The sequence below is a fragment of the Strix uralensis genome, chromosome 2 (assembly GCF_047716275.1).
Source record: "Strix uralensis isolate ZFMK-TIS-50842 chromosome 2, bStrUra1, whole genome shotgun sequence".
Lineage (NCBI taxonomy): Eukaryota > Metazoa > Chordata > Aves > Strigiformes > Strigidae > Strix > Strix uralensis.
The window spans coordinates 45,732,505-45,757,840 of record NC_133973.1 but is presented as its reverse complement, the minus strand read 5'-3'; the positions used below and the strand labels follow the sequence as shown (position 1 = coordinate 45,757,840).

The window sequence follows — 25,336 nt, the reverse complement described above, 5'->3', positions numbered from 1 at the left end:
ACATTAAAATACATAGAAGGCTGAAATCAATAGAAAAAACTATGAAAGGACTAAAATATTAAGGAGAGATTTTATGTGACATTAGTATAAGAAAGGCAATTAGTCCAAAAAAAAAAAAAAAAAGCAGAATGAAAAAAAATCCTAGCAATCAAACTGAAAGCCAGAAACAACAATAGGAACCTATCTTGGAAGTAGAATGGTTTTGCATGAAACAAAAATTATTTGTATTCTTGCTTTTCCTATTGCGTGGCCAAAATTTCAGTTTTCTATATAGTATCACACCTAACAGGAGTGCTGGTCATACATAAGTCTAACCCTAACACAGAACAATATGTAATACTCTAAAAAGTGCCACTCAGGTGTGAGTGTCAATGTCCAGCAGACTTCATATGCAAAACAGTTAGATGACTGTCCTTGCCAATTGAACTATTCTATTCTATTCTATTCTATTCTATTCTATTCTATTCTATTCTATTCTATTCTATTCTATTCTGAATGAGCTTTGCCTCTCAATAGGTCTCAAACTCTGCTCCCTTTTAAGTAGAAAAAATATATTATAGGAACAGATGTGCTCTTCTTCCCAGGGGTCACATCTTGGCCTTTTGTACATGATAATCTTTCAAATTTACTTATGTCTTTTCCACTCAGGATGTGTTTAAAAATCTGCTGGAGTATTTTCACCTTGCTCTCTGTATCTTCCAGATGACATTTAGGTAAATATGAAAAAAGACAGTAAACCATAATATTCCAATTAACTATCTGTTCTATCAGCTTTAACATCTTGGAGTTGTTAGACTGTCTCCAGATACTGTCTCCAGATATCTGTCTCCAGATACTGTCTCCAAGTATCTTTCTTCATAGAAGATGAAACACTTTGTTTTCCAAATACTCTGGATTTGATAAATTGAGACAATAATTTACAATGAAAAGTGGATTGTTCACAACACTTTCTGTGCTTTGTGGAAAAAGAACAAATTATCTTTGAAATGTGTGTGAACATGTGATTTGCCCTATGTATTTTTAAACAGTCTACAATGTCAAGTTGGACATCTAATGCTTTCATGAATTATAACAACAAAATGTTTATATCGAGCTTTCTCTCAGATTTATTTGACTTTTACATATCCTAGATGCTTTCACTCTGAAAAATCTTCCTGTTTTCCCTTATTTCCTGTTGAAGTAATGATGTATATTTCAGCAAATCACTGGAACTTAGTTAACTATTTCATTAATGAAATAAGGTATTTTTCAGTGAATCATAGCAAATTTGTTAACTCAATCAGCCATTGTTTTTAAAAAAACTACACAGATGTGATTTCTCTCATACATTGGATAAACATTTTGGGAATATTAATTTTTTCTTACAGATTTCTGTTGTTCTGCCTTAATAATACTACCTGAACCCTACCCTGAGGATCTGGGAAAAAGTGGATACTAATGACGAAAGATCTTGGACTAATGACCTTTTACTTAAACTAGCACACTCACTGCAAACTGTTGATTTAGGGGAAAAAAAAAATTCCTCTGATTATTTGCATGAACTGTTGATAAACTGGAGATGTCACGGAGCTGTGATATTTCTTTTGGAGAAGCAATAACCTCTTACTGACTATTAGAGTTGACAGCACCATGATCTTTTATCTGTATGTAGGACAAGAGGGAATTGGTTCATTTTTGTCCATTGCTAATGTTTGGTTTTTACAATGAAGGCAAAACTCTTTATTAACCTCTATACTTCTACATTTTTATGATATATTAAGGCAAACAGAATGACACAATTTCAAAATGTGAAGCAGTGATGTAGCAAAAATAAAATAATTAGTTTTATACAGCACTTAATGAACTTAATTTAATTGCATTTACCTTCATTTAATCATAACATTACTCCCCTGTTGTGGGACTTATATCACTATATACCAGTGCATGCATGCTTAAGTATTCTCTCTCATGCACACTGTTCCTAAAATTCTAAGCTAAGATACAGTGCATTTTGGAAAAACTATACATATTTGAAGTCTTTATTACAAGATAACACAAAATAATCTAAAATGTGATATATATATATAAACAAAAAAATCCAAAGAATTTGAAAATTTTTCAGTATTTATAACTTAGAGTTGATGTTCAGCTTAATTTCATAATATATCTTAATATTTTCCTGCATTAGAGCTCAATTTTTAAAATCCCTTTGTGAATAGCTTTACTTGAAGTATCAAATCCTGCTATTTACCTGAACGCATGTAATACCTTGTAATTTTATACTTGATTCTACAGGTCTGACTTTAAATGTTCCACTGCACAGAATCATTAATCTGCCTATAAGGAATGTATTTAAAACTGGTGCTCTTGAAAATTATTTGAACAATAGTAAAAGGAATAAGCAGCAGAAGTAAAGTCTCTTATGTGAATCTTACATATACACCATGAAAATATCTGTAAAACATGGGTAAGTCAGTTAAAAGAAATGATCACATGATGTATTTGGCAGCAAGAATTGCAAAATATTAATATTAAATGGTAAATAAACTAGTAAGTATTTTACTGTATGAGAACTTTAACAGTATGAAAAACTGGGTCACCCAATTCCTACTTGATAAAGTATTCAGAACCATATGAAAATACAGCATCAGCTTTAACTCCTATTTTCTCACAGAGACACAATCACTGAAAACCTACTTCCTCTTTCATTCCTTAGTATACTTTTGTTGCTATTCTGAAGGGAAAAAACAAGCAGAAATAAAACAAACAGAAATAAAAAATATTTATTTAGACGTAGCATAAAGAAAAAAGGCGTAGGAAATGTACCTGTAGCACTTTCCACCTTGTGTTCAGGTCTTCCACACAGCTGAGATTGTACTGGGAGAGTTGAATATCAGAAGGAGTGAACCGGTGAGCAAGTTCATTCACTTGATGAACCTTTTCTTTAAGGGGTACAATTTCTGCTCGATAAACCTGTGTGAATTAAATATAAATAAAAATAATCACTAACTTCAAAAACTATTGGTTCTGCTACCAGCTGATCTGTAATGTAAAAGGTATTCTGTGTCAAGCTGAAAGGAAGGAGTGTACTTGTGTTACGATACAGTTAACAGTCTTTTTGTATAAATTCATACGGACTTTAGGACTTACGGGTAAGGCCCAGCATTTCAGAAGGTGATAAAAAGGTGATAAAAAGTTGGAACCTTCATAGCAATTTTTGGTCAGTTAAGCCACATCTCTAATGAGCACACCCACAGTGATGTGTACTGCAGAACACACTTCCCTCCCACCTCAACTTTTGCCTCATCCTTTACGTGTTCCTCAGGGTGAACGGGAGTGATAAGTGCTGTTTAACACATGAAAATACATGAAAACACATGAAAACAGAGGAAGAGTGCTGTTCCCAAATACAGGAAATGAAAAAAGAGAAGAAATGATAAAAATATTAAGACTACGATCTTATCCTGGGTATCTTGTGTGTTAAAAATAAAAGGTTAGTAATGGGAAGTACAAAAAAAAGATCTTTTTACTATGAATCACAAACTGGTCTACAGGACTCATATTTCAGAAAAAATAAAATAATGCATCTTGTAACAAAACCTTTACAACTATGCATAAGGGCAGTCTAGCTAATAATTTCAGTAATGTATGTGAAAATCAGAAGCTGTTACAAGTTTCTTGATTTTAAAAGCAACAACCTAATGATGATGCTTCCATGATGCATCTGAGTAAATTCAGATAAATTCAGGGCACCATGACTCTATCAAAGAAAGGAATATCTATGCAGATCTTCCACTGTTCCATATCTATCTTTTTTAAGGAGACATTTATGAATCTTCAGCGTGATAAAATATGTCAAAATGCAACAATGAGCTATATCTAAGGGACAAATTCTGTCATTTTCAGGAACACTTTTTTTATTGCCATATGATGTCTACACACAAAAGCAGGTTAATTTACTTGCTATATTAGTCTTGCTTTCTAGCTGCTTTCTCTCACCATTTTAGATCATCAAATAACCTGAAATTATTGCCTAGTAATCATTTTATCAATATACAATGAAAAAAAGGTCAAAAAAAGCCCATCCAGGATCTCAGTGAACCTTAAGAGTAAATAGTATGAAGACATTCATAGATATTAGAATGCCTTGAACTGCACTAAAGATAAACATCACTGAAAAACTGTTCCTCAAATGTCTTTCAAAACTAGATTTGACTTCAACTAATTATGTTAAATTGCCCTACCACATAAAGAGTTAGACTGACTTAAGTGGCACTCAGGTACAGTGAATGACTCTAGCGATAAATATGTAAAATACACATCCAGAAGTGATATGCATTTCGTAAGGGAAAGAGCAGAGAACGATGCAAGTGCCACGATGGGAGAGAAGAGGCATACATCAAGATCATGACATAACAGTTGACTTCTCCATTTAGCACTTTTATTCCACTGGAACACAACTGACATTACTGGAGAGAATACTGATTTACAGTGTAGTGTAGAGCAAGGTCTGCAATAAAAAGAAAAGGAAAAGAGCTTGCATGTCTGGTTTTATCCCACAGAGTCATGCATGCGCTTACCCTGATCATTTTAGTTAGTAATTGAATTCAGTGAACAAACAACATGCTTTAAAAATAGGCATTTGTTCTTGTAAGGTAAAGGCCTCAAAGGCTGAAGAGATATATATACACCACTGTGTGAACACTTCACTTGCAAATACTTATTTTACTGCTCTTTTCTGTGATCTCTTAGTTTCAGTGGCCCAGGGTCCTCGGCTGTGACTGTGGCTTATACCTGGGATGGTCAACTCGGTTCCTCCAGTGTTGCTGGGTTTCCAAGATGAGAAAATACCTCTCAGCTAGTGTTACCAATGCCCACTTCATATATAAACATAAATGTGTATATATTTATATATAGTTATATATAATAGATAATAAAATATAATAAAATTTAAAAAGTATATGTAATAAATGTATCTATATAAAATAAAAACCACTGATAGAATAAATGCAGATCAGTGGATGCAAAGATCAGTTCTCACACTATTGATGCACTTTAATGCAGTTCCTGCATTAAACCAAGTTAATTTTCCATTAATCGTATGGCAGTAGGATAAGGCTTTGATTGAAAACTTCATTGTTTTGGGAAAGCAGACATGCTTGAGCTTATAAAGCACTTGTTCTTAAACATATACTTAAGTATCTGGCTGATTTCAGACCAATTATTTGCATCTGCAATGTTGACTTGAAAGTACTGGTCTCACTTGAAGATTGACATAAATGATTAGGTAAATCACACAATCATTATACCTAAATTAGGGTGAAATAGAAGGTCTTTCATAATTAGTCAACATGTTTTTTGACTGTAAGTCATTTTACAGAGCAGAAAGGCTAAGGCACAGAAGCAAGTCTCAAGAAAAGAAATCGATTATAGAAATACATATGGAAGTAAAAAATAAAACTTCCACCCCCTTTTCAATTGATGCCTTTATTAATTGCTTTCTCTGCTGCAAAGATACTGATTTTGGCAACACTATGCTAATTTTCCAACATACAAAATATAGCATCTTTTTCATCATCTTTAAATTCGATATTCTGCATTCTATTATTAAGACTGAACTTTTACTAGCATTTTTATTGAAACATTGAATTGAAACAATTATTGACAAATTGAAACATAAGAAACAGCAACAACAAAAAAAGAATGCTAGTCAATGCACAGCTATCTAATTAATGCCAGTAAGCTTACAATTAAAAACTGTAGACAGAGAAGAAAGAATTATCCATAGAAATATTTGGCATATGACACTGTATGATTAAAAAGTTCAGCAACTATAATGCTGTGTTAAGCAACAGTTTGTCACAGACAGCCATTCTACTAGTCAACATACAGGTGTCTAGAGCTAAGTTTTTGTTTTAGAGTAAGTGAAATTCAATGTGAGTTTGGTTTTTTTTTTTTCACAAGTGTTAAAACAAGTTTAATAGTAATAATTTCTATACCTTCTACAGTACTTGTCATCTGTAGAAGCAGAAATTTAGAATTTCTGGATTCTAAATATAAATAAATATGGGTTGTGATTTTCATCAGTATGATTGAAATATTTTACAGAAATATTTATATTTTAAATAATTAGTTTAATAATAAATAGTATAAGACTGATTCAGTTTTCTATTTTTTTTCCTTCTGCATAAAAAATACTATATGTAACACAGGATTATGCCAGAAAAATTTAGAGAACTATGTTGATGGTAATTTAAAAAAAATATACATGGTGAGTGGTGTACCCCTACCTATTTGAACCAATTAAATTGCTCAGGATGTAAATGACTTCTCAGTGTGAACAATGATAGGACAAACAGCCCCAAATTATCTTCATTATAACCATCCTTACACAAGAAAGAATTTCAATGGTATGTGATACTGTAGGTGGTAGATTGGATTTCAAATGATCCATACAGTCTTGCTAGGAAATATTTTCAAGTGTCTTGGAAAATTAGCAAGAACTCTAGAAGACACAGACACCCTAGCCAACCAAATATTAAAAGTCTAGAACATACAGTGGCTATAAGCAGTTGGATGAAAAGCTCATCTTGACCAGTTCCTTGTCTGATAGTAGCCAATATAGTTGCTGAGGGAAGAAGTTAAGGGAAAGCATCAGCTTCCCTGCTCCTGACTGTACTCTTCCAGCTCAGCAGTTTGGGTCTCAGAGATCCTGGAGCCAGAAGCTGTATTTCTGTCAATCAGATCTTGATGGATCCATCTTCCATGAAATTATCTACTTGATTTTTGAACTAACATAGTTTTTTATCATCCAAAATACCCTATGGTAAGCTCAATATTTAGGTTGAAGAACCATCCTTTTTTAAACCTATTGCTTGAGACACACTTGAGACCATCCCTAATTCTTAGTTCATGAGAGACAGTAATCAACCATTGCTAATGGACTTTGTGACACTGAAGATTCTACAAACCCTCCATCATAATTTTTCTTCCATGTTTAAGTTCAAAGACTGAGATATATTTGATTAAATGTGGATATCCATAGGTATTTACATCTGAGCAATTCACCATATTGTCCCTTTATATTCAATAGCTAATCTAAAACAGGAGTTCAATTTAACATAAGGTTTTACTACAGGATTGTATGAATCACATTTTGAATTGCAACAACTGAAATGAACAGATTTTCATTGACTATATTGGAAGCCTAGGCAACTAGGTCACCTGCAGACAGCTACCTGGCAGATATGAAATTACACGAAACAAACTCCACTCCACTGTCCTTGTATACCGTTTATCTAATCTGCTATAATGTTTTTTAGATTTGGGATCCAAAACACTGCCTACAATATATATGATATGGGTACAACAGGGACTTAAACCATGGCATCACGATATTTTCTGCTTTTTCAGTATTTCCTAGCATTTCAATCAGTTTTCTGAACAGTCCTGAATATTGATGTGATGTTTTCAGAGGATTGTCTGTTTTGATTCCAAGATCTCTTTCATGAGTGCTAAAACAATGTTTAAAAGGGTTAAAGGAGAGCTCATTAGTGTGCATGTAAGGTTGGGATGGCTTTTTCCACATGCTTTGCTTGAGATTTATCAGCACTTGGTTTTGTCTGCCATCACTTTGCTGCCAGTCAGTACTGTGAGGTTTTTCTATAGCTGTTTGCAATCTATCCTCATCTTAAATACTTTGAATAGGTTTGTATCATCAAATGTATCACTGCATTATTCATTTTCCTTTCCAGATCATTTATATAAATGCTGGACAGAGTAGACCTTATGGAGCACAATCAATCATCTTCCTCACTGGGAAAACTGGCCTCTGCCTTTTGTCTTCCACCTTTAACATGGAATAATCAGATAACTGGTTATTCATCCACATGAAGACATTCTCTGTTATCCCACAGGAATTTACTTTCTTTGCTGGAAGACCTTAAAATCCTTGTGGAATGCCAAATGGCCTATAACCCCTTATCAATATGCTCATGTTTCCTTCATGGCACTCTAGGAGATGTAATGCACACCTACTTTTACAAAAGCCATTTGTTGTCTCTTCTGTAGTATATTCTTCCCCAGATTTCCTGGTCTGTAGGTCCATAGGCCTGACCAGATGCACTATTTAAAAACTATCACCACATTTTCCCCCTTTCATTTCTCATAAAAAAATAATTTTAAACAAGAAAATACTATTAATAGTTACAGCTATTTTATACTTCCATTACAACACTTGACTGAATAGTCATCTGGTTCTGGTGATTGGGCGCTCTTAATCATGACGATTTGTTCTATGTATTTTTGCTTCAAATAGCTGTCTTTATTCTTTTCTTTAGCCACTCCATCTTTCTAGGTCTTATGAGTCCATTTTGACGCTATGGATTTGTTTTCAGTTTCCAGTGTAGTGTCTCCATGTTGACTTCGCATACTTTGCCCTTTTGGTTCCTTTTCAGCAGGCTTCCTCATTTGTGTGTAGCTTCCTTTCTGAAAACTGAACATTGCTGTGGTGGATTTTCTGGGTTATTTTTTGTCCCTACAGAGATGGTGACCTTTAGTTCATAATGATCCCTATTATGATAGCAATGTTTTGAACTGGCTCTGCTCAGTACCAAGTCAAATCCCTTACCGGTTATGCTCTTGGTGTTTCCTAATATTACATATTTTCTATTTAGGGCTGGAACTTCAAATCCAAAAGGATTTTAGGCTAGTGTCTGTAATTGCAGATTGGTTTCTTACATATTTTAGAATATGCGGGCTAAGGTCCCCCAAATTATTTGCAGGTCCCTTTCTGAATATTTTCCATTAAATTTGCTTGTGCTTTGGGTATCCTGTTCCAGAGTACTAAAAACCACCACATAGCCCTCACATCTTTAAGATGTCCTTCCTTCCAGATTTCACCACGCTATACTGGTGGATTTTTTTCCTTTCTTTTATTTAGTGATCCCTAACACATAGAAGAGCACTGACTTCCTCTTTGAAAGGCTGACCAATGTTCAGAAGAGAGATAAAATAAAAAAGGTCTAGGTCTTTATATTTAAAGATTCACCAAAGGAAGATGACTTTTGTCAATGCCATGAAAAGATTTGGGGTTTTTTTAGGATCCATAAATCAGTTCCATGAAATCTGAAAGGAAAATCATGAATCATCTGAGTGGAAGAGTAAATAAATAGTAAACAAGCTTATTTCAATAACAATAGAAATATTATATACCTTCAGGGAGTTTCCATTGCAGAATTCATAACTGAAAATTCAGGAAGGAACATTGACTGTACAATGCACATTTACCATTTCTTAACCCCTCTCTCCCTCAACCACATGTGCAATGGCTCGCTAACAAGCCAAACACAGAATTCAGGAATCCAACCAAAATTAAATCAAGTGCCTGTAACTTCTAGCCCACTGGAGTTAATGGAAAAGTGTGACTAAATTCCACTATGCCACTTGGAAAATACACTCTGAAGAGAGAGTGTATTCTCAGAACAGTACTTGTTCCTTATGCAGACAGAAATTGAACTACAAGCTGACTTTTATTTATTGTTTGATACTGTAAAATGTCAGTGGATCGTTAAAATTTCTTTTTACTCCTACTGTTTTTATTCCTACTCATCCCAGCACCTACCATATATGTTTAGATGTAGTCCAGAACAGACAGCTTCAGTGCCTTGTACTAACAAATAGCAATTATGCAGCCGTATTGAGAGCAAGAAATCATCACTGCTTAGCATTCAGCACGCTGGCAAAAGGAATATAACAGCATGCACATAGGAAGTCATTATTCTTACATATACCTCAGAAGTACTGAGACTGATTTTAGCTGTATTTGTCTCTAAAAATGTACTAAATAAACAGATACCATTTAACAATTACTTATTTGCAACTGTTATACAATTGTTAAACCCCAAAGTTAAAAAAAGTAATTGAATTTTTCAATTATGATTTAAAATACAGTCACTATTCCTATTGGCTCCTACTTATCCTACTTATTTCTGCAGTAAAAAATAGCTTGGGAGAAGATTAGGTTTTTGTGTTACTTTTGTCCTTCATGTAGTCTTAGCAACACTTGGACTTACATTTAAGAGTTTAGAAAAATCTCTGTGAGACCACGTATAAACAATTACGCTATAACTATAGTGTAATACTGCTTTATAACTATATTGTCCTCATCCTGAACACATCAGTAAAGATCAAGACTCATTAATCTTTCCCATACTCATGGAAGGAGGGACCATGAATCCCAGCAGTACATATACAGTAATACCCTTTTCTTATTAGAAAGACAAATTAAAGGAGGCAAAGTTCATTTCACCAATGCACCAAATACTTTAAATGTTCAACACTAGCTTCTGGAAATGAGTCTCTATCTTTTTTGTTATGGATGAAACAGTCATGGATGTGTGTCTATGATGTTAAAGGCAATTTGGTGTAATCTCTACCTTTTCTTCTCAGATATTATGGACTGGCAATTATAACAAAACCAGGCTTTGATTTGAACACTCTATAGGTTTGCTTTGAGCACAACATGGGAAATAAAAATTGATCCCAAAGCTAGTTTCTCCCAGAGAGAGTAAATGCAAGACTTTGGTAGATAGTATCCTCTTTCTCTACAGTTCATTTTTACAAGCCTCAATCCAAGGAATTTAAAACATTTCTTATCCTTTTAAAAAGGGAGGACACTCCCCTCCCACTGCCAAAAAAATAATAAAAAAAAAAGCAATAATTTGAAAATCATGACAGGCCATCCCTAGTTTTTCAGCAATGGTATTTACTATTTAGGCAGTCCATATCAAGACTTCACAGAGGGCTAAACATTGTAGCAGCTATATTTAGAAATGAAATGTTTTGCATTTCTAATAAACTTCTCAAGAGCATGCAGGTTTGAACACCTATGAAAACTGAAGGCTAGAACGCAAATTTCTTACTTAAAAGCATAAAAGTTTCTACGTATTTTTTGTATGTCTACTTGTGAAAATCATTGCAAAGGCATGCACTCAAGTAATGTTTTCATTTTCACAAAACTCTAAAAATACACTGTAATTAAAAAAGAGAAAAAAAGAAAAAAGATTCTAAGTAGAAAAAACTAATGAGTAAGTAGCAAATGGTTTGTCATCAATCTCCTATTTTTGTAGGTGGCTAATACGGCCTTATTGTATTGATGATTTTGTAGACAGGTTATAGCCGAAGAGATTTAATCAATTATTATAACATGTAATTTCATTTGAACATACTAGTAACTTTAATTATCTCTAAAAGGAAATGACAAATCAAGTACCAGGCCCAGAACTCCTAAAGTAGAGTTAAATTGTTATTACAGAAACACAGAAGCACAGAATGGCTGAAGCTGGAAGGCATTTCTTGAGATCACCTAGTCCAGCCCCCCTGCTCAGAGCAGGGCTGGTGAGAAGCAGGTTGCCCAGGACCATGTCCAGTCAGGTTTTGAACATCTCCAAAGATGGAGACTCCATTGCCTCTCTGGGTAACCTGTTCCAGTGTTTGACCACCCACAGGTGTCTTCCTGTATTCAGGTGGAATTCCATGGTTTTTAATTTGTGCCCATTGCCTCTTGTTCTGTCAGTGGACAGTACTGAGAAGAGTACAGCTTCCTCTTCTTCATTCCCTCCCATCAGGTATTTATACACACTGATAAGATCCCGAGCCGACTTTTCTCAAGGCTGAGCAGTCCCAGTTCTCTCAGCCTCTCCTCATAGGAAAAATGCGTCAGCACTGGACTTGTTCCAGTGAAGTCCATATCTCTCTTGTACCAGGGACCCCAGAACTGAACCCGGCACTCCAGGTGGGGCCTCACCAGAACTGAGCAGAGAGGAAGGATCTCCTCCCTCAACCTGCTGGCAATGCTCTGCCTAATGCAGACCAGGGTGCTGTTGGCCGCCTTTGCCATGAGGATGTATTTCTGGCTTACAGTCAGCTTTTTGTCTATGAGGACCCCAAGGCCCTTCTCTGTAGAGCTGCTTTCAGGCTGATTGGCCCCCAGTGTGTACTGTTGCCTGGGGTTATTTCTCCCAGGACACAGGACTTGGCATTTCTCCTTGTTGAACTTCATGAGATTCCTCTCAGTGTAATTCTCCATGCTGTCAAGGTCCCTCTGAATGGCAGCACAACCATCTGGTGTATTGGCTGTTCCTCCCACTTTGTATCACATGTGAACTTACTGAGGATGTGCTCTGTCCCAGGGTCCAGTTCATTAATGCAGATGTTAAATGATATTGACCCAGTATTGACCACTGTGATACCCCACTTGCCTCCAGCAGAACCTTCTTGTCCTTCATGTGCCTGGAGATGGTTTCAAGGATTAGCTTCTTCATCACCTTCCCAGGGATTGAGGTGGGGCTGACTGACCTATAGTTCCCTAGGTCATCCTTCCTGACCTTCTTGAAGAGTGACACTTGCTCTCTTCCAGGATTCAGGAATCTCTCTCAGTTGCCATGACCTTTTGAAGACAACAGAGAGTGGCCTCGCAATAACATCTGCCAACTCATTCAGCACTCATGGCTGCATCCTGTCAGGACTTATGCATGTCCACAATTATGAGCATGAAAAGTCCATTTCCTTATATGTTCCACCATGGATGTTTTTGACACTTAATATGAAGCAGATTTCAAGAAAAGGCCAACCATGCCTATAAGGAAAGTCTGTTTCCCTGGTCTGTGAGCAGCACTTATACAGGGCGGTGGCCTCATGCCAGCCTGGAATTTTCTTGAAGAATTCCTCATATAGAAGAATCTCCCACTAGCACAGGTCTATGTTAAATCTCAATTCTCATACCAGTGAAAGAGATAGAAAAGGACATCTGGCACCGTGATAAAAATATGACATAGCTTTGGGAGAAAAGCTCTCTTGTGTCAGATGAATTTGGGTTGTGGGAGCTTTTTATACTAGCAGCAGCTGCAGCTAAATCAGAGCAGGATCCATTTGCACAGAAAAGTGAGCGGCTGCCCTACACCTGGGCCGTGGCAGGTTCCCAGCACTGACATTTCTCTACCTCAACTTCCTTAGTGCGCAAGTGGAGAAGTATTCATGGGCCAAAGCATATCTTCAGGTTTTATATTTAAAACCGTACAAGATGGAACAAACTGACATTTTATACCCAGGACAGTTTAACAGTCTCCATCTTCTTCATTCAAAATAAGTCCATTTCTTCTCTGATGGGTTTAGTGTACTCTGATTCAAAATTTCATTGAAACCTGGGTCTGTCAGCTGCTAGCTCAATATGCTACACTTAGCTCCTTTCAAACTCACACTGTATTTTTATTTGATTCTGGTGCTCCTGGGGACAGGTGGTGTTGAAACAAAATGGATTTTAGCTGATTTGATTTTCCATCCTATATATTTTTATAAACTCAGAAATGACCAAACAAGAATGCACTAGAGTAGAATATAAATCCTCTTCTGGGATAAAAATAGTTCAAACAGAAGACATCAGGAGCGAAAGAAAATCAAATGCCCTTTTAAAACCTATCCCATTCTGATTTCTGTATTTCTGAATGTGATAAAACATTAAATTTTTCCAAAGTTATTTCCTACAATTTGGAAGACTCAATATTTCTTTAAAAATAAGGGTATTAAAATATTAATAAAAGAAATGAAAAATTAACTAATACCAGGTATTAATTTTCTTCTTTTCTGAACTTTGAAGGGAAAAAGCTATAATTTTTGCAATGTTATATCTAGGAAAAAAAAAAGATTTAATTATTAGGATGTCTAATTTAAAAACAGAAGCACACTGACAAATAGATGCACATATCCTGAAAGACTTATCACTTTGTTATTGTGAATTCTTGGTCCTTTTTTTTTTTTTTTAAATCAACAGCTGATATGCAGTTTTATGATCCCTGAACAGATACAACCTATGCTACTGCCTTGCCATTTATTCTGAAATTGTGTTCTCCTTCATGGAAGGGGAAAAGTAAATGAGCAAAATTAGCTTGTAATTCACTCTACTAGAACAACTATAACCATGACATGGCAGAGCCCATCACTGCTAAAGTGTTCATAAACAGTTCTGCACCAATTTTCCACATAATCAAAGTCAGTTACTCAGTTACTTTGCAACCAAGAAGCCAATCTGGCAATCAAGAGATGAAGTGCCTAGGAACTGTAAGGAACTTGAAGCATTTCAAAGCGTAATCTGAAAGTCTAACAGACATTCCATGAAGGACACAGAAAATATAAGGAAATTTTTACAAAGGAAATTTTTCTTTTTGAATGGTTTCATTCAGCATCATTAAAGATAAAAGCACTTGAAAAGATATATATGCTTACCTTGTGGAACCTCAGACAAACCTGTTTTTAAACCATTAATAACACATTTTCTACCTCCTTTAGTTAACTTGTGAAAAATATATATTACATATATACAAACGTAAAAGGCTGAATAACCCATGTTTCTTATCAAAAGATCTCTCAGGCAATAGAGACTTACAGGAGTCCTCCTTGCCCTCAGAAAATAGTTACTACAAAGTAAATCTCTATTGTGTTGTAAAGCAGCATGGTATTTTAGAGGCAAATGTAGTATTACACTGAGAAAAAAAGAAAGCATTTTAAACCAGAAAGATTGCAACAGCTGTATCATGATACTACAAAACACCTCAAGTTTCCAGACATCAGCGAGCAGACCCTGTAGCTCAGGAGGAAAAACATGGATTCTTTGCATGGCCATACAAAAGGTTAGCTTAGACTCTACTAAGACACAGATTGTATTCTGACACTCAACCAACATTAAAACAACTCAGACAAGAGGCTTCAGAAACTCCTCCTGTGTTTTCTAACAAAAAGCATATAATCTTCATTTTAATTTTAAAATAAATCTTTATTTTTTCCTGTCCCTAACATGTTTACTTACAATATGCCAACATGTCTTTAAATTTACCATGTAAGTATTTCATAATGTTTAGCCTCATAAAACTGACAATTACTACCTCTAGCAAGAGAAAAAGTTTTTCATAGATCTTAAGGCTAAAAGGACTTTTTACAGTCCATCCAGTCTCTAACCTCCAGAAGACTTATGCAGGTCAGATGGACTGTTCAAGTGTTTTGCTGAAAGCTACGTTTTCCAATTCTTGAATTAATATTGCAATTCCCACCTTTACCTTTTCACCACCACTGTATGAGTGGGGGGTGGGGGTGGGTGAAACCCTAAGTCAAAATCTTGAGGTGGAAATTCCTAGACTTCTTACGTCTGATAAGAACATCCTTCAACAATGCCAGACAAGGAAATTCAGTTCTAAGAGTAGATTTTGGTAAAGCATGAGAACAATTTATTTTTTAAGCTAATTTAGGAGGAAATAATACTAAAATAAAATGCTGAAAAAGTTAAATAAAACTTAAAAAAATCAAACAGGTCTAGGGTTTTTATAGCAGCAGCAGACACAGGCTAGGAAACTGTGTCAGGAGCAGTGCCCACCTTCCCAGGCATTCAGGATGAAGTCCTTCTGGGTGACAGGCTGCCCTGCCACGTCTTGAGGGACAGCAGGCTGCAGATCTGGGAAATGAGTAGCTGTGGCTTCTGCTGAAACCAATGAAAACTGTCATTCTTAATCCTCTGGATAATCAAACCCAGCTAAAATAAAACAATTTTCAGGTAAAAGCTAAAGAGAATAAAAAATAATTTGAGTGGCATTGCTGTCTGGACAAATTAGTTTCACTGATTCAATTGCCCTGTTTGTAAATTGGGGATAATACTACTTCTATTGCTGTCTCAGAAAGAAGCTGAGAAGATTAACTCATACTATATGGAACTTGAGAAGAACTATAAAACTACTAAGTAGCAATAATAAGGTTTTATTATGGGTTAATCTTGGACCAAAAAAAGAGAAATAAAACTCTATTAGGCTTTAAATATATAAAGATTAAAATGAGAGAAGTATAGTACAATGCGCTGCTGATAGACATCCCAGGCAATCTAACATTCATTGCACTCCCTACTTCAAGCAGTCCCTAAATAATCACTGTGTACCAGCACATGAGCTTGAAAAATTGATTTTATTTTGTTCCAATGATTTGCCCATGTCATAGTAACATTATCATTACAGAATCTGCACACTTGATAGTTACCATGCCAAATACATTCCCAGGAATAAGGGAGTCAATGTTTTAAGAAAAGATTTCATTAAAAACGTAATACTGTCAGATTTCTCTTCATGGAAAAAATTGCCTCCTCACAGACAGCAGACAACATTAAAATTAATTTCTAGCACTTCTCCCTTTTCCCTCCTCTTGTCTTTCACTGAACATACATGTCTCTGGTTATATAGTCACTTCTGGTATGTCCTTTTGCTTTATGTAGAAATGTTTCAATAGCAGACCATATACAGCAGATCAGATTTCTGTTAGAAATACTCCTTGGATATACTTTTTCTCCATTTAGCCACCCATCTCCCTGAACCACACTCACTTAGGAAAGCCTGAATAAAATGGTCTCAGGTGAAAAAAAACCTGTTGCTCACATAGTAATTTTTTTTTTCCCTTGGATCAATATTTATATTTCCAGTTGATAAGAGAAAGAAGACTTTTGAACAGAATCACAACAGTTCAAGAGCATTTTGATTTAGCATTATGTCTGGGACTGTTAATACTTGATCATCAGATTAATATCTATATGACGTGTTTACATGGCAAACTTAAAACAAAAAGGCATGTTAAATGCTAGAGTTCTTGCAATAACCATGACACTTAGGTACTCAAATATTAATGTTTAATTCTCCTTCTAAAAGCTCAAGTCCCATTCTTATTTCTGATCAACTGATAAAGAGCAATCTCTTAAAAATATTCTGGTCTGACCTCAATTCTGAACTTCAGAGGCATAAAATGACAGACAAGTCTTTTTACATGTATTAGTCAGTTCTCTCAGCAGGCTATCAGAAACTAAGATCAGAGATTACCAATACTTAAAAAGTCAAATTCTTCCTGCAGATGTGCATGTTGAGCTCCCACTAAAATCAGTAGAGTGAGTTCATAAAAGGAAAAATTTGGCTCTAAATTAAATCTGTTGATCTAATAATAGCATGTTCTACCAAACTGGGTTGGAGGTAGAAAAGATTTCCAGTCTTTATTGGTCACCCTTTTTTCTTTAGAGTTCAGGAAGTTTTATGCACTATCAAGGAAATGCTAACAGTATTATTTAGTCCAAAGGTCCTTAATCAAAGAGAAAATAGTTAATCTGTTCTATTAATAATTGTGTTAATACAATTAACACAAATCTGGTGCAATTCAGGTGAAATCTGGTGCAGCTCTTTCCCAGGTGCTGGTTCTTACGCAAAATGGTCTTCAAGAGGCTGTTTCACATACTAGTTGTGATTTCCCCAAAAAGTTAATTAAAGAATACTAATTTTTTGTTTGTTCTTAGCAAAGCAACAATCTTTCTGTATCTCAATTATGCTACTGTTTCCCAATAAGTAGTATGGTCAAGGGCAGTCTTAATTTTAAAAGAATACTCTAAGATTTCACTTCTCTGTCTGCTCATCATTTTCTTATTATTCCTATGTAAGGAAGATTTTGTACTCTCCCTTGAAACAGGTAGCTTGATATAGACAAAGAACTTGTGTAATCTAGTCTCCATAAAATATTCACTATAATTAAAATGGTAGCATCTAAATATGAGATTAGAAATATATAGCTTGTTTCAAAAGGAGTCAGCAGAAGGAATGGTGGTTTGCCTCAGGTATTTAAAATGGGCTTAGATAAGGGTTTTTGCCATGGTTATTGTCATAACAAACTCTTCAATCTTATGTGACTGACTACACAGCAACAATATAGGGCAGATGAGACTTTTAGATTACATTTGTATCAATTGTAAATACATGACTGTTACATATTAAATAACCACTTGTGAATAGATTTCTTTTCATGTGAGAAAATAAATTGATTCATAAACTGTTAAAATGAGATTAAGAGACCACAGGATACAACAGAGTAACTTTCATCTCCTACAAGCTGAGAAGCATAGCAGAACTAACTTCAGCTGGTACAACTACATGATGAAGCACTCCATGGTTTTTAACTCAATTTCATATTTAAAACAAACCTTAGAAAATTAAACTTGCCTCCAGTAATGACAACCAAACAACGTTACTAAATTCTCTGCTGTATAAAACTACATTTAAAAAAACTTAAAACCAATATACCATGCTGTACAACCAATTAGGTAATATAGTTAGCTGAAGTGTCTTTGATGTTTTCCAACATCCTGAAAGTTGACCCATTAACAAATTCAACAAACTTCAACTATTGCTTTCATCACAGCAAACTCCACAAGGTTTTAAATTCACAGAAATGTTATATATAATGATATCTATAGGATGTCAAAGTGTTCCATGTGAATTTAGATAAGATTTTGGTTTACTTTAAAGTTTATTATGTTCTGATATACTCTACAGATGTTTTAGTTTATATTAGCAGTAAAACAGTTGCTGAAGAGTTTTTGCCATTTTGGAGAACTGATTTTTATTGACTGTATTTATATTTAAAACCTTAAAGTCCTCTAGAATGCCATTAGATCATCTCCTCCTCTTATAGCATCTTAGAACAATTTCTAGTCTACAAATATTTCACACATACAAAAGCTGTTTATAGAGATCAACTCTAATTTTCTCAGGGATGACTTTTCGGGTTTTGGAAAGCTGGCAAATGAATTAGGAGGAAATGGCTATTCTGTGTTAATTAGTTTTTTAAAATCACAGAGCTCAGCACAGAACTTATTAAGAGACTTACTAAAGGAAATAGGATAATTTAATTCAGATTGATTATAGACTTTGGTGATGACAGCTGGCTTCAAATTAAACTGAAAAAAAAGTGTATGCATTTCAAAGTAGTCTAAGGAGACATCATAACTTATTATTGCATGATTGTATCACAGAATGATATATGTATGAAATGGTAAACTAGAGAAACATTTGTAACAGTAATTACTTCGGTTGTAGTCTGAAGAAAACATAAACGCTTCCATCTCCTACACTGCAGGCAAATGGTTTCCTATTCAGCTGTCAACCAATGGATGCTGTCATCTTTTAACTGTACAAACAATTTAAAAACACTTAATCAAATCTTAGTTCACACTCTAAAATTCTGTATATGGAATGCTTTAATATTTTTGGGTTTTTTTAAATCTAAGAATAATAGGGAGTATAGTTATAGTGGGGAGTAATGCCTGTAAATTGCTGAAATACCTCCTAGTCTGTTGGTTGACAAGAAGCTCAATGTGACTCGGCAACGTGCACTGCAGCCCAGAAAGCCAACAGAGCCTGCTGAAGCAATACTTTAGGGCCACTTACTTCTGTAGGCTTGCCTGCCGTGAACTCTGCTGAACAGAAATTTTCTCCTCAAATTTCTGTAACAGCAGTGAAGACAATCACTGTTGCACATGAAAAAAAAAAAAAAAGTGATTACACGTGGAAGAAATTTGAAGCAAAAATGGCGCTGGGCTTGGAATAATGCAGGAAGATATCAAGGCAATGTGAAAAAATTACAGAAGTGGAACAAAAGTAAATTTGTTCACAATGTCAGGCAAGTTAATTTACTTCCAAATACAGTAATTTGCTGTTATAAATTCAGACCTCCATAAGAAAAAAATAAATATTGCTTTTTGTTGTTGGTTTTGTGTTTTTGTGGGGTTTTTTTGTTGTTTTTGTTTTGTTTTGTTTTGTTTTTTTAAGGAACATAAGAGTCTATCACTAAAGAAGGGGAATTAAAAAAGATCTCAAAAATCGATGTATGTGTAATGTCATTTTGCTTTACAGACTGCATTGCATGAGCTTTGCTAGCTTAACTTAAATGTATAGCTTAATTTTATGTTAGCAAAAAATTAACAGGAGCATAGGTATCACATTACAGTCTGACCACAATTTGCTTTAACATGGCTCTAGTTCTGCTATTGATATCTAGCTGGTTGGAAATTCTGGTTATTCAATGTATCTTCCAGGTAATTATTTCTTGCATAGTGTCTATGGATCTATTTAAAACTGATCTCTTCATGACCAGTATACACCTCCATGGCTAGGTGGGGATGAGTGTTGACTTTTGTCTTGTTTTTAGGTGTCATTCATTAATTTTCCTGTATGTGACCCCTATTAATTCCTTACAAAAATCATTCTTTCTTCAGGAAGGATAGAAAATTATCTATTACTTAAGCATTTCAAATAATTATGGAAGATTTTTTTTTCCTATGAATGAGAACACAAATTAGAAATTCAACAACTCGCTTTGCTCTCAGAATTTCCATTGTAGGCAGCTGTCAGCACAGTTCCCTCATAACAGCACTGTAAGAGTCCACTTTTCTTAAATACGTCTTTTCAGCACAGCAGTAGCTGAACAGTACCAAAACGAACTACAGAAGAATATATAAGGCGCTTTTTTTTTTTCTTTCCTTTAAATGAACTGCCTGTGCTCATTCATTGTTTGGTAATTGAGGTTGCTGATTTAGTATTAGAGTGTTTGTAATAATACGGTATTTTAACCTTGCCAAATCTATTTCTTTTCTTTCAATGGCCACATATGAACACAACTGAAATTTAGCTAATTATCTTAAGGGGTTGTCTTACTTTTTGTCTCATTTAGAGAAGAGATGACTAGGGACAAAAAGATTGAGTGCACATAGAAAGTAATTTTGGAGTAGATGATGAGCAGATCAGTTCATTTCTGATCTATGCATAATTGCAAACTCTGTTCCGTTTACAAATTAGAAAGAAGTTTCAGGCTGACACTTTCCAGTGAACCTTTGTCACTGACATACAATTGACTACAACTGTCAATTATGGTGAAGAAAGTCTAAAATAAACAGCATATAATTCAGGCTTGACATCTTAGTAAAAAAGGGTTACTTACGCAGTACTCGTGAATTCCTCATTGCCTTTTGTTTCACAATTTTGTAGAAAATAATTAGTAGAAATTGTATTAAATTTGTAAATAGGCTGTGACAAAATAATTTAAAAGGATACTTACAGCCTTTGTGAATACACTTGTTACATTAAATATATTAAAATCCATAATCTATATGCAAAGTTCATAGTCTTCCCATGTAACAGCTTTGTTCATAACTGTAAAAGTGAATCTGCAAGAACAACAACCAGTTCTTGAGAAGCAAGATTAAGACTTTAATGAAAACTGCTCATGGGAAAATACAAGACTTATGTCACTAAATTCTGTTTTACTTTTACAGTTAACAATCATCATATTGAATCAAGGTGCCCTCTTTATGTGACAATGAAGGAGAACAAATAATTCTGTAACAGAATGGAGTTAATTGAAAATAGGACTACATAATTCAACTTTTATTGGGCAGGTGTTCCTGAGATACATGTTTCTAGTTTGAACTAGAGAAACCACAGACACTACTGCCTGTTCTTGACTTTTTTTTTTTTTTTTTTTTTTTTTAATTTTACAGTGGTTAAAAAAAAATATCAGAAAGGAGTTATATCACCCATGGAGTCTAGAGGTTCTGGTGTTCACTTAAAGTGTTGAGTATGACAGAAAATTGAAGCAGTTATACGCCACTGATGATATGGTAGAATATCACTGGCATAAGAAAGTGCTTTGCATTCTGGTCTCATAAGTATGTCGGAGTAGCTGAACTACCTTTAGTAACATATATATGACACTGTTAAAATTACCTTCCCAGTCACAAAATTCTGTGCACAACATCTGAAAATAGTGGCTTCTACTTTAAAAAAGAATTTTTCAGAGAGCAAAAGTATCAAAATCTAAAACTTCTTAATGGTAATAATTCCCATTAGTATTTCTCAGCTGATGTCTACAGACAGACAACAAAACAGTGAGAATGTATCAGCATGACATGTAATGATTGTTGCACACTAGCTTTTTTGTTAGTATGGAGCAAAGGAGTCTTTTGGGAAGAAAGAAAGGCAAGGTGGTTCTGCTGCCAATTCCTGGAATGGGTCTTTGAATAAGATACTGAATGGATGAGGCAGGTGTAATTGCATATCAGTTGCATACCAGGAAAATTCTAATATAAAAACTGAGTGGTGGTCTTACATGAGCCTAAGTGTTCCAGGTATTCTCATGAAAAGGAGAAAATTTTGTTAGTGACTGCAAGCAGAAAGCATCTGTTGAACTTGCTGCACAGAGAAGTATAAATCCCAGGTCGTGTCTAAAATGTGATCTGAGCTACAATCAAAATGATCAGCCAATGGTTATTAGCAGACAGGTAATAGACTTGTTTGGTCTTGAACTGAATTTAAGACAGTTAAGTGATCGTTTGTATTTTAATAGACAGAAAGGTATTCTTAGAAGAGAGAAAGAGAAAGAATGTGTGTTATTAAGAAAGTAAATTCTATTTCAGATTGCAGATAAGTTCACTCCTATGAGAGAAAAGAAAAGGGAGAATAACAGAGGACAGTGGGGAAGTCTGAAGAATATTCTGATTATAGATCATCTGTAGTCTAGGTTGCATTCTTTGGGGTAGGTGTGTGAAACTATTTAGCTCTTGTCAGACTCAGAGATGAATATCAACTGGTACATTAATATAGATCAAGGATCTGTAATAATAATCCATTAACACTGATGAAGGATCAGTTATTCTGTGCAAGTTCAATGTTACATCACAACCTTAAGAGCTCCAGCAACTATAACTAAAGAGAACAACAACAAATGGCTCTCGGTAAACTCATTCACTAGGAAGTTATTCATCAGCTTAGGTATTGGAAGGCTACTGTGATCCCAATTAGGAGAAGGATTTGCAAGAAATGCAATCCCATGTGACCAATGTTTCAAAGATCTGCTCGGCAGCTGCTTGGGGTGCTTAGATGTATAGAGAGTAATAGGTACTCTCTCTCACACAGTAATATCATCAGTCATTGTGATACACATCGTAAAAAACAGAGCAAGGATGAGAGATGTATAGTATATCAATTTGATAATGTTTGGCTGATAATATAATTTATAAAGAAAAAACTTTATTGTTTATTAATAACTTTTAACTGAAAACTGTATAACTTGTGTCTTCTTCAACAAATTTACCTTTTAATTGAATCATTTTCAAAGGAAAAGTATTTAACCTATAAGTGAATCAATTAGTAAGAGGAGAAGGAAGAAAACAGTAGTAACCAGGCATGTATTAAATCAGCTCATACAGGCCAAATAACAGATATCAAAGGTATCTAAAATCTGCAGATCTGAGTCAAATGTCTGAGTGATTCTCTCAATCTTGAATATTATAAGGTAAGTTTTAAAATTGCACATTAGGAATTACACAACAGCTTTTAACTCATTTTCCACTCTCATATGCATACAGCACTTTGGGGGATTGCTGTAGTTTTGGAGCTAGGGACTGGGCCTGTAGACTGGAATTGTCAACTAGGATGTAGGAGGAATCGGTTCAGTGCTGAGCAGGTGGAAACTTTCTTCCCCCTCCCTCTACTTGTCCCTCTACCAGAAATGTCTCTCGCCCCTTCACTCTTGCCATCATGGGACCTCCACTTTAGACTACAAATGATGTTCATTTCTGTAGCACATGCAAATTAGACACTGCTGCTCACCTGGCTAATGCTTTGGGTTAATTCTACATACTCTTTTTCATAAATGTCCACATATTAACTTTCTTAATCTTATCAAGACTTTCAGGCATTAGACTAGCAATTCTTTTAGTAACTAATTTTCTCTCAAAGCAACAAATTTATTTATAAGTAACTATGAATATAATACCATTATTAAATGTTTATTTTATGTATTTGTTAAGGTCTTATGAAGTAAATAAATATGCATTACATTTTGTAGAAAGGCCTAGATTTGCTTTACTTTACTGTACTCAAGTAGTCAAAATATAAACTTTCTCTTCCATCTTTGATAGGTGTGAAAATGAAACACAAAAAATAGCTTCCTAGTTGTTTGGGTTTCATTTAAACAAAAGGTGGGGGCGGGCTAGGGGGACAAAAACTGACTAAATTTGACCATTATTACTGACATAGTAATAATGGTTACATCTAAATTTATCAAGGCAGGGAGAAAATCAGAAATGAACTTACTATCAACACAATGAACTTACTATTCAACATAAAAGCAGGCTTAAACATGACTTATTTTCCCTATCACAGATAATAATTACGCTAAAACATTTTTTTTTCAGGTTTTGAAAAATTAAACCCAGCAATTAAGGCTAGGGTTGTGAGTATATTTTAAATTATTTGTACACTTTAACGAGATATGCTAAGGATATAAAGGATCAAGATCAAAGTCTCCATAGTCTAGCCAGTTCACATGTAACAAATGCAAATTTGAAAACTTTTTGAGGATTTACATGCTCTGTTTTAGAGTTACATAAATTATTGGTCTTGATTTACAACTTTTCTAAAATAGATTTCACTCTAAGAAAAAATATGAATGTCATGAATAACTGAAGTAAAACATACAAAACCTAAACCCATGCAGTTTTATATAGGCCTTCAAACTGCAGACACAATTGTAGCTTTCTTGGTAGTTACTAATTTCACAAACATGCTTACATTGTCTACTTAGTACATGCATTTGTCTTCAGTGTCTATGTTGGAATTACATTTCATTAGAGCAATACATACATTCTAGACAGCACATTTTGGAACAAATACTGTACTACTCAGTTAATATTATTTGGGTTTTGGCCTATTGTGTTCTTACATTACCTCAGCTAATTATGATCACTTAGAGGGTGCTGAAAGCACAATATCGCTCTGTGTGTGTATCCTGCAGGCTGTAATTGCCATATATGAAATGAAAAGTTATAGCTTATAAGGATATGAACATATTCTGTATGTTTTTTCATTTACCATTTAGCTGATAAACTTAATGTATGGTCTTATGATAGCCTAAATTCATAAATATGTTAAGTAAATATGGTACAAATTAGATAAAAATCAGGGGGTATGTAGTAGCATCTGGTTTCAAATCTTGAACAGAAGTCTTGGTTTCTGTCTGGCCCTAATATTAAGACTTCAGAAGGAATAAACAGACATCTACCAATTGATAGTGCCTCTGGATTTTCATAAGTGTTAAGATTTCTGTTTTGTCATGGCTGTTATTAGAATTTCATTATGTCCTCTAGGACAGTTTTGGGGTTTTTTTTAAAACTGTAGCAGGATTCAGCACTATAATTATGGAGTCAACTATTATGGTCACAGCTTTAGAATTAAGCGACTTGCTTTGTTTTCCAGTAATATCACGGATTCAGTGTTTCTGTTCAGAATATCTTCTTCAAAATCACAAAAAAAAATCCATGGCTATAATAGAAGGCACTTTCTGAGAATTTATAAATAGATCTCTTCCATTCATTTATGAATTTAAATGAAGATAAACAAATTTTGCAGCTATCAAGTACTTAATTTGTCTTGTATATTTGTACAGGACACACATTAAACTT

The 25,336-nt window shown here is 34.6% G+C and overlaps 1 protein-coding gene across 10 annotated transcripts in view; it reads right to left on the bottom strand.

The window, feature by feature from the left end:
• Positions 1–25,336, bottom strand: part of DMD (dystrophin) — a 1,145,544-nt gene that overhangs the window by 166,914 nt on the left and 953,294 nt on the right. For all 10 annotated transcript variants that reach the window (XM_074858566.1, XM_074858564.1, XM_074858568.1 and 7 more), the window contains one exon: positions 2,806–2,952. In XM_074858566.1, the coding sequence (XP_074714667.1) occupies positions 2,806–2,952 (147 nt within the window). The remainder of the gene's footprint in view (positions 1–2,805; positions 2,953–25,336) is intronic.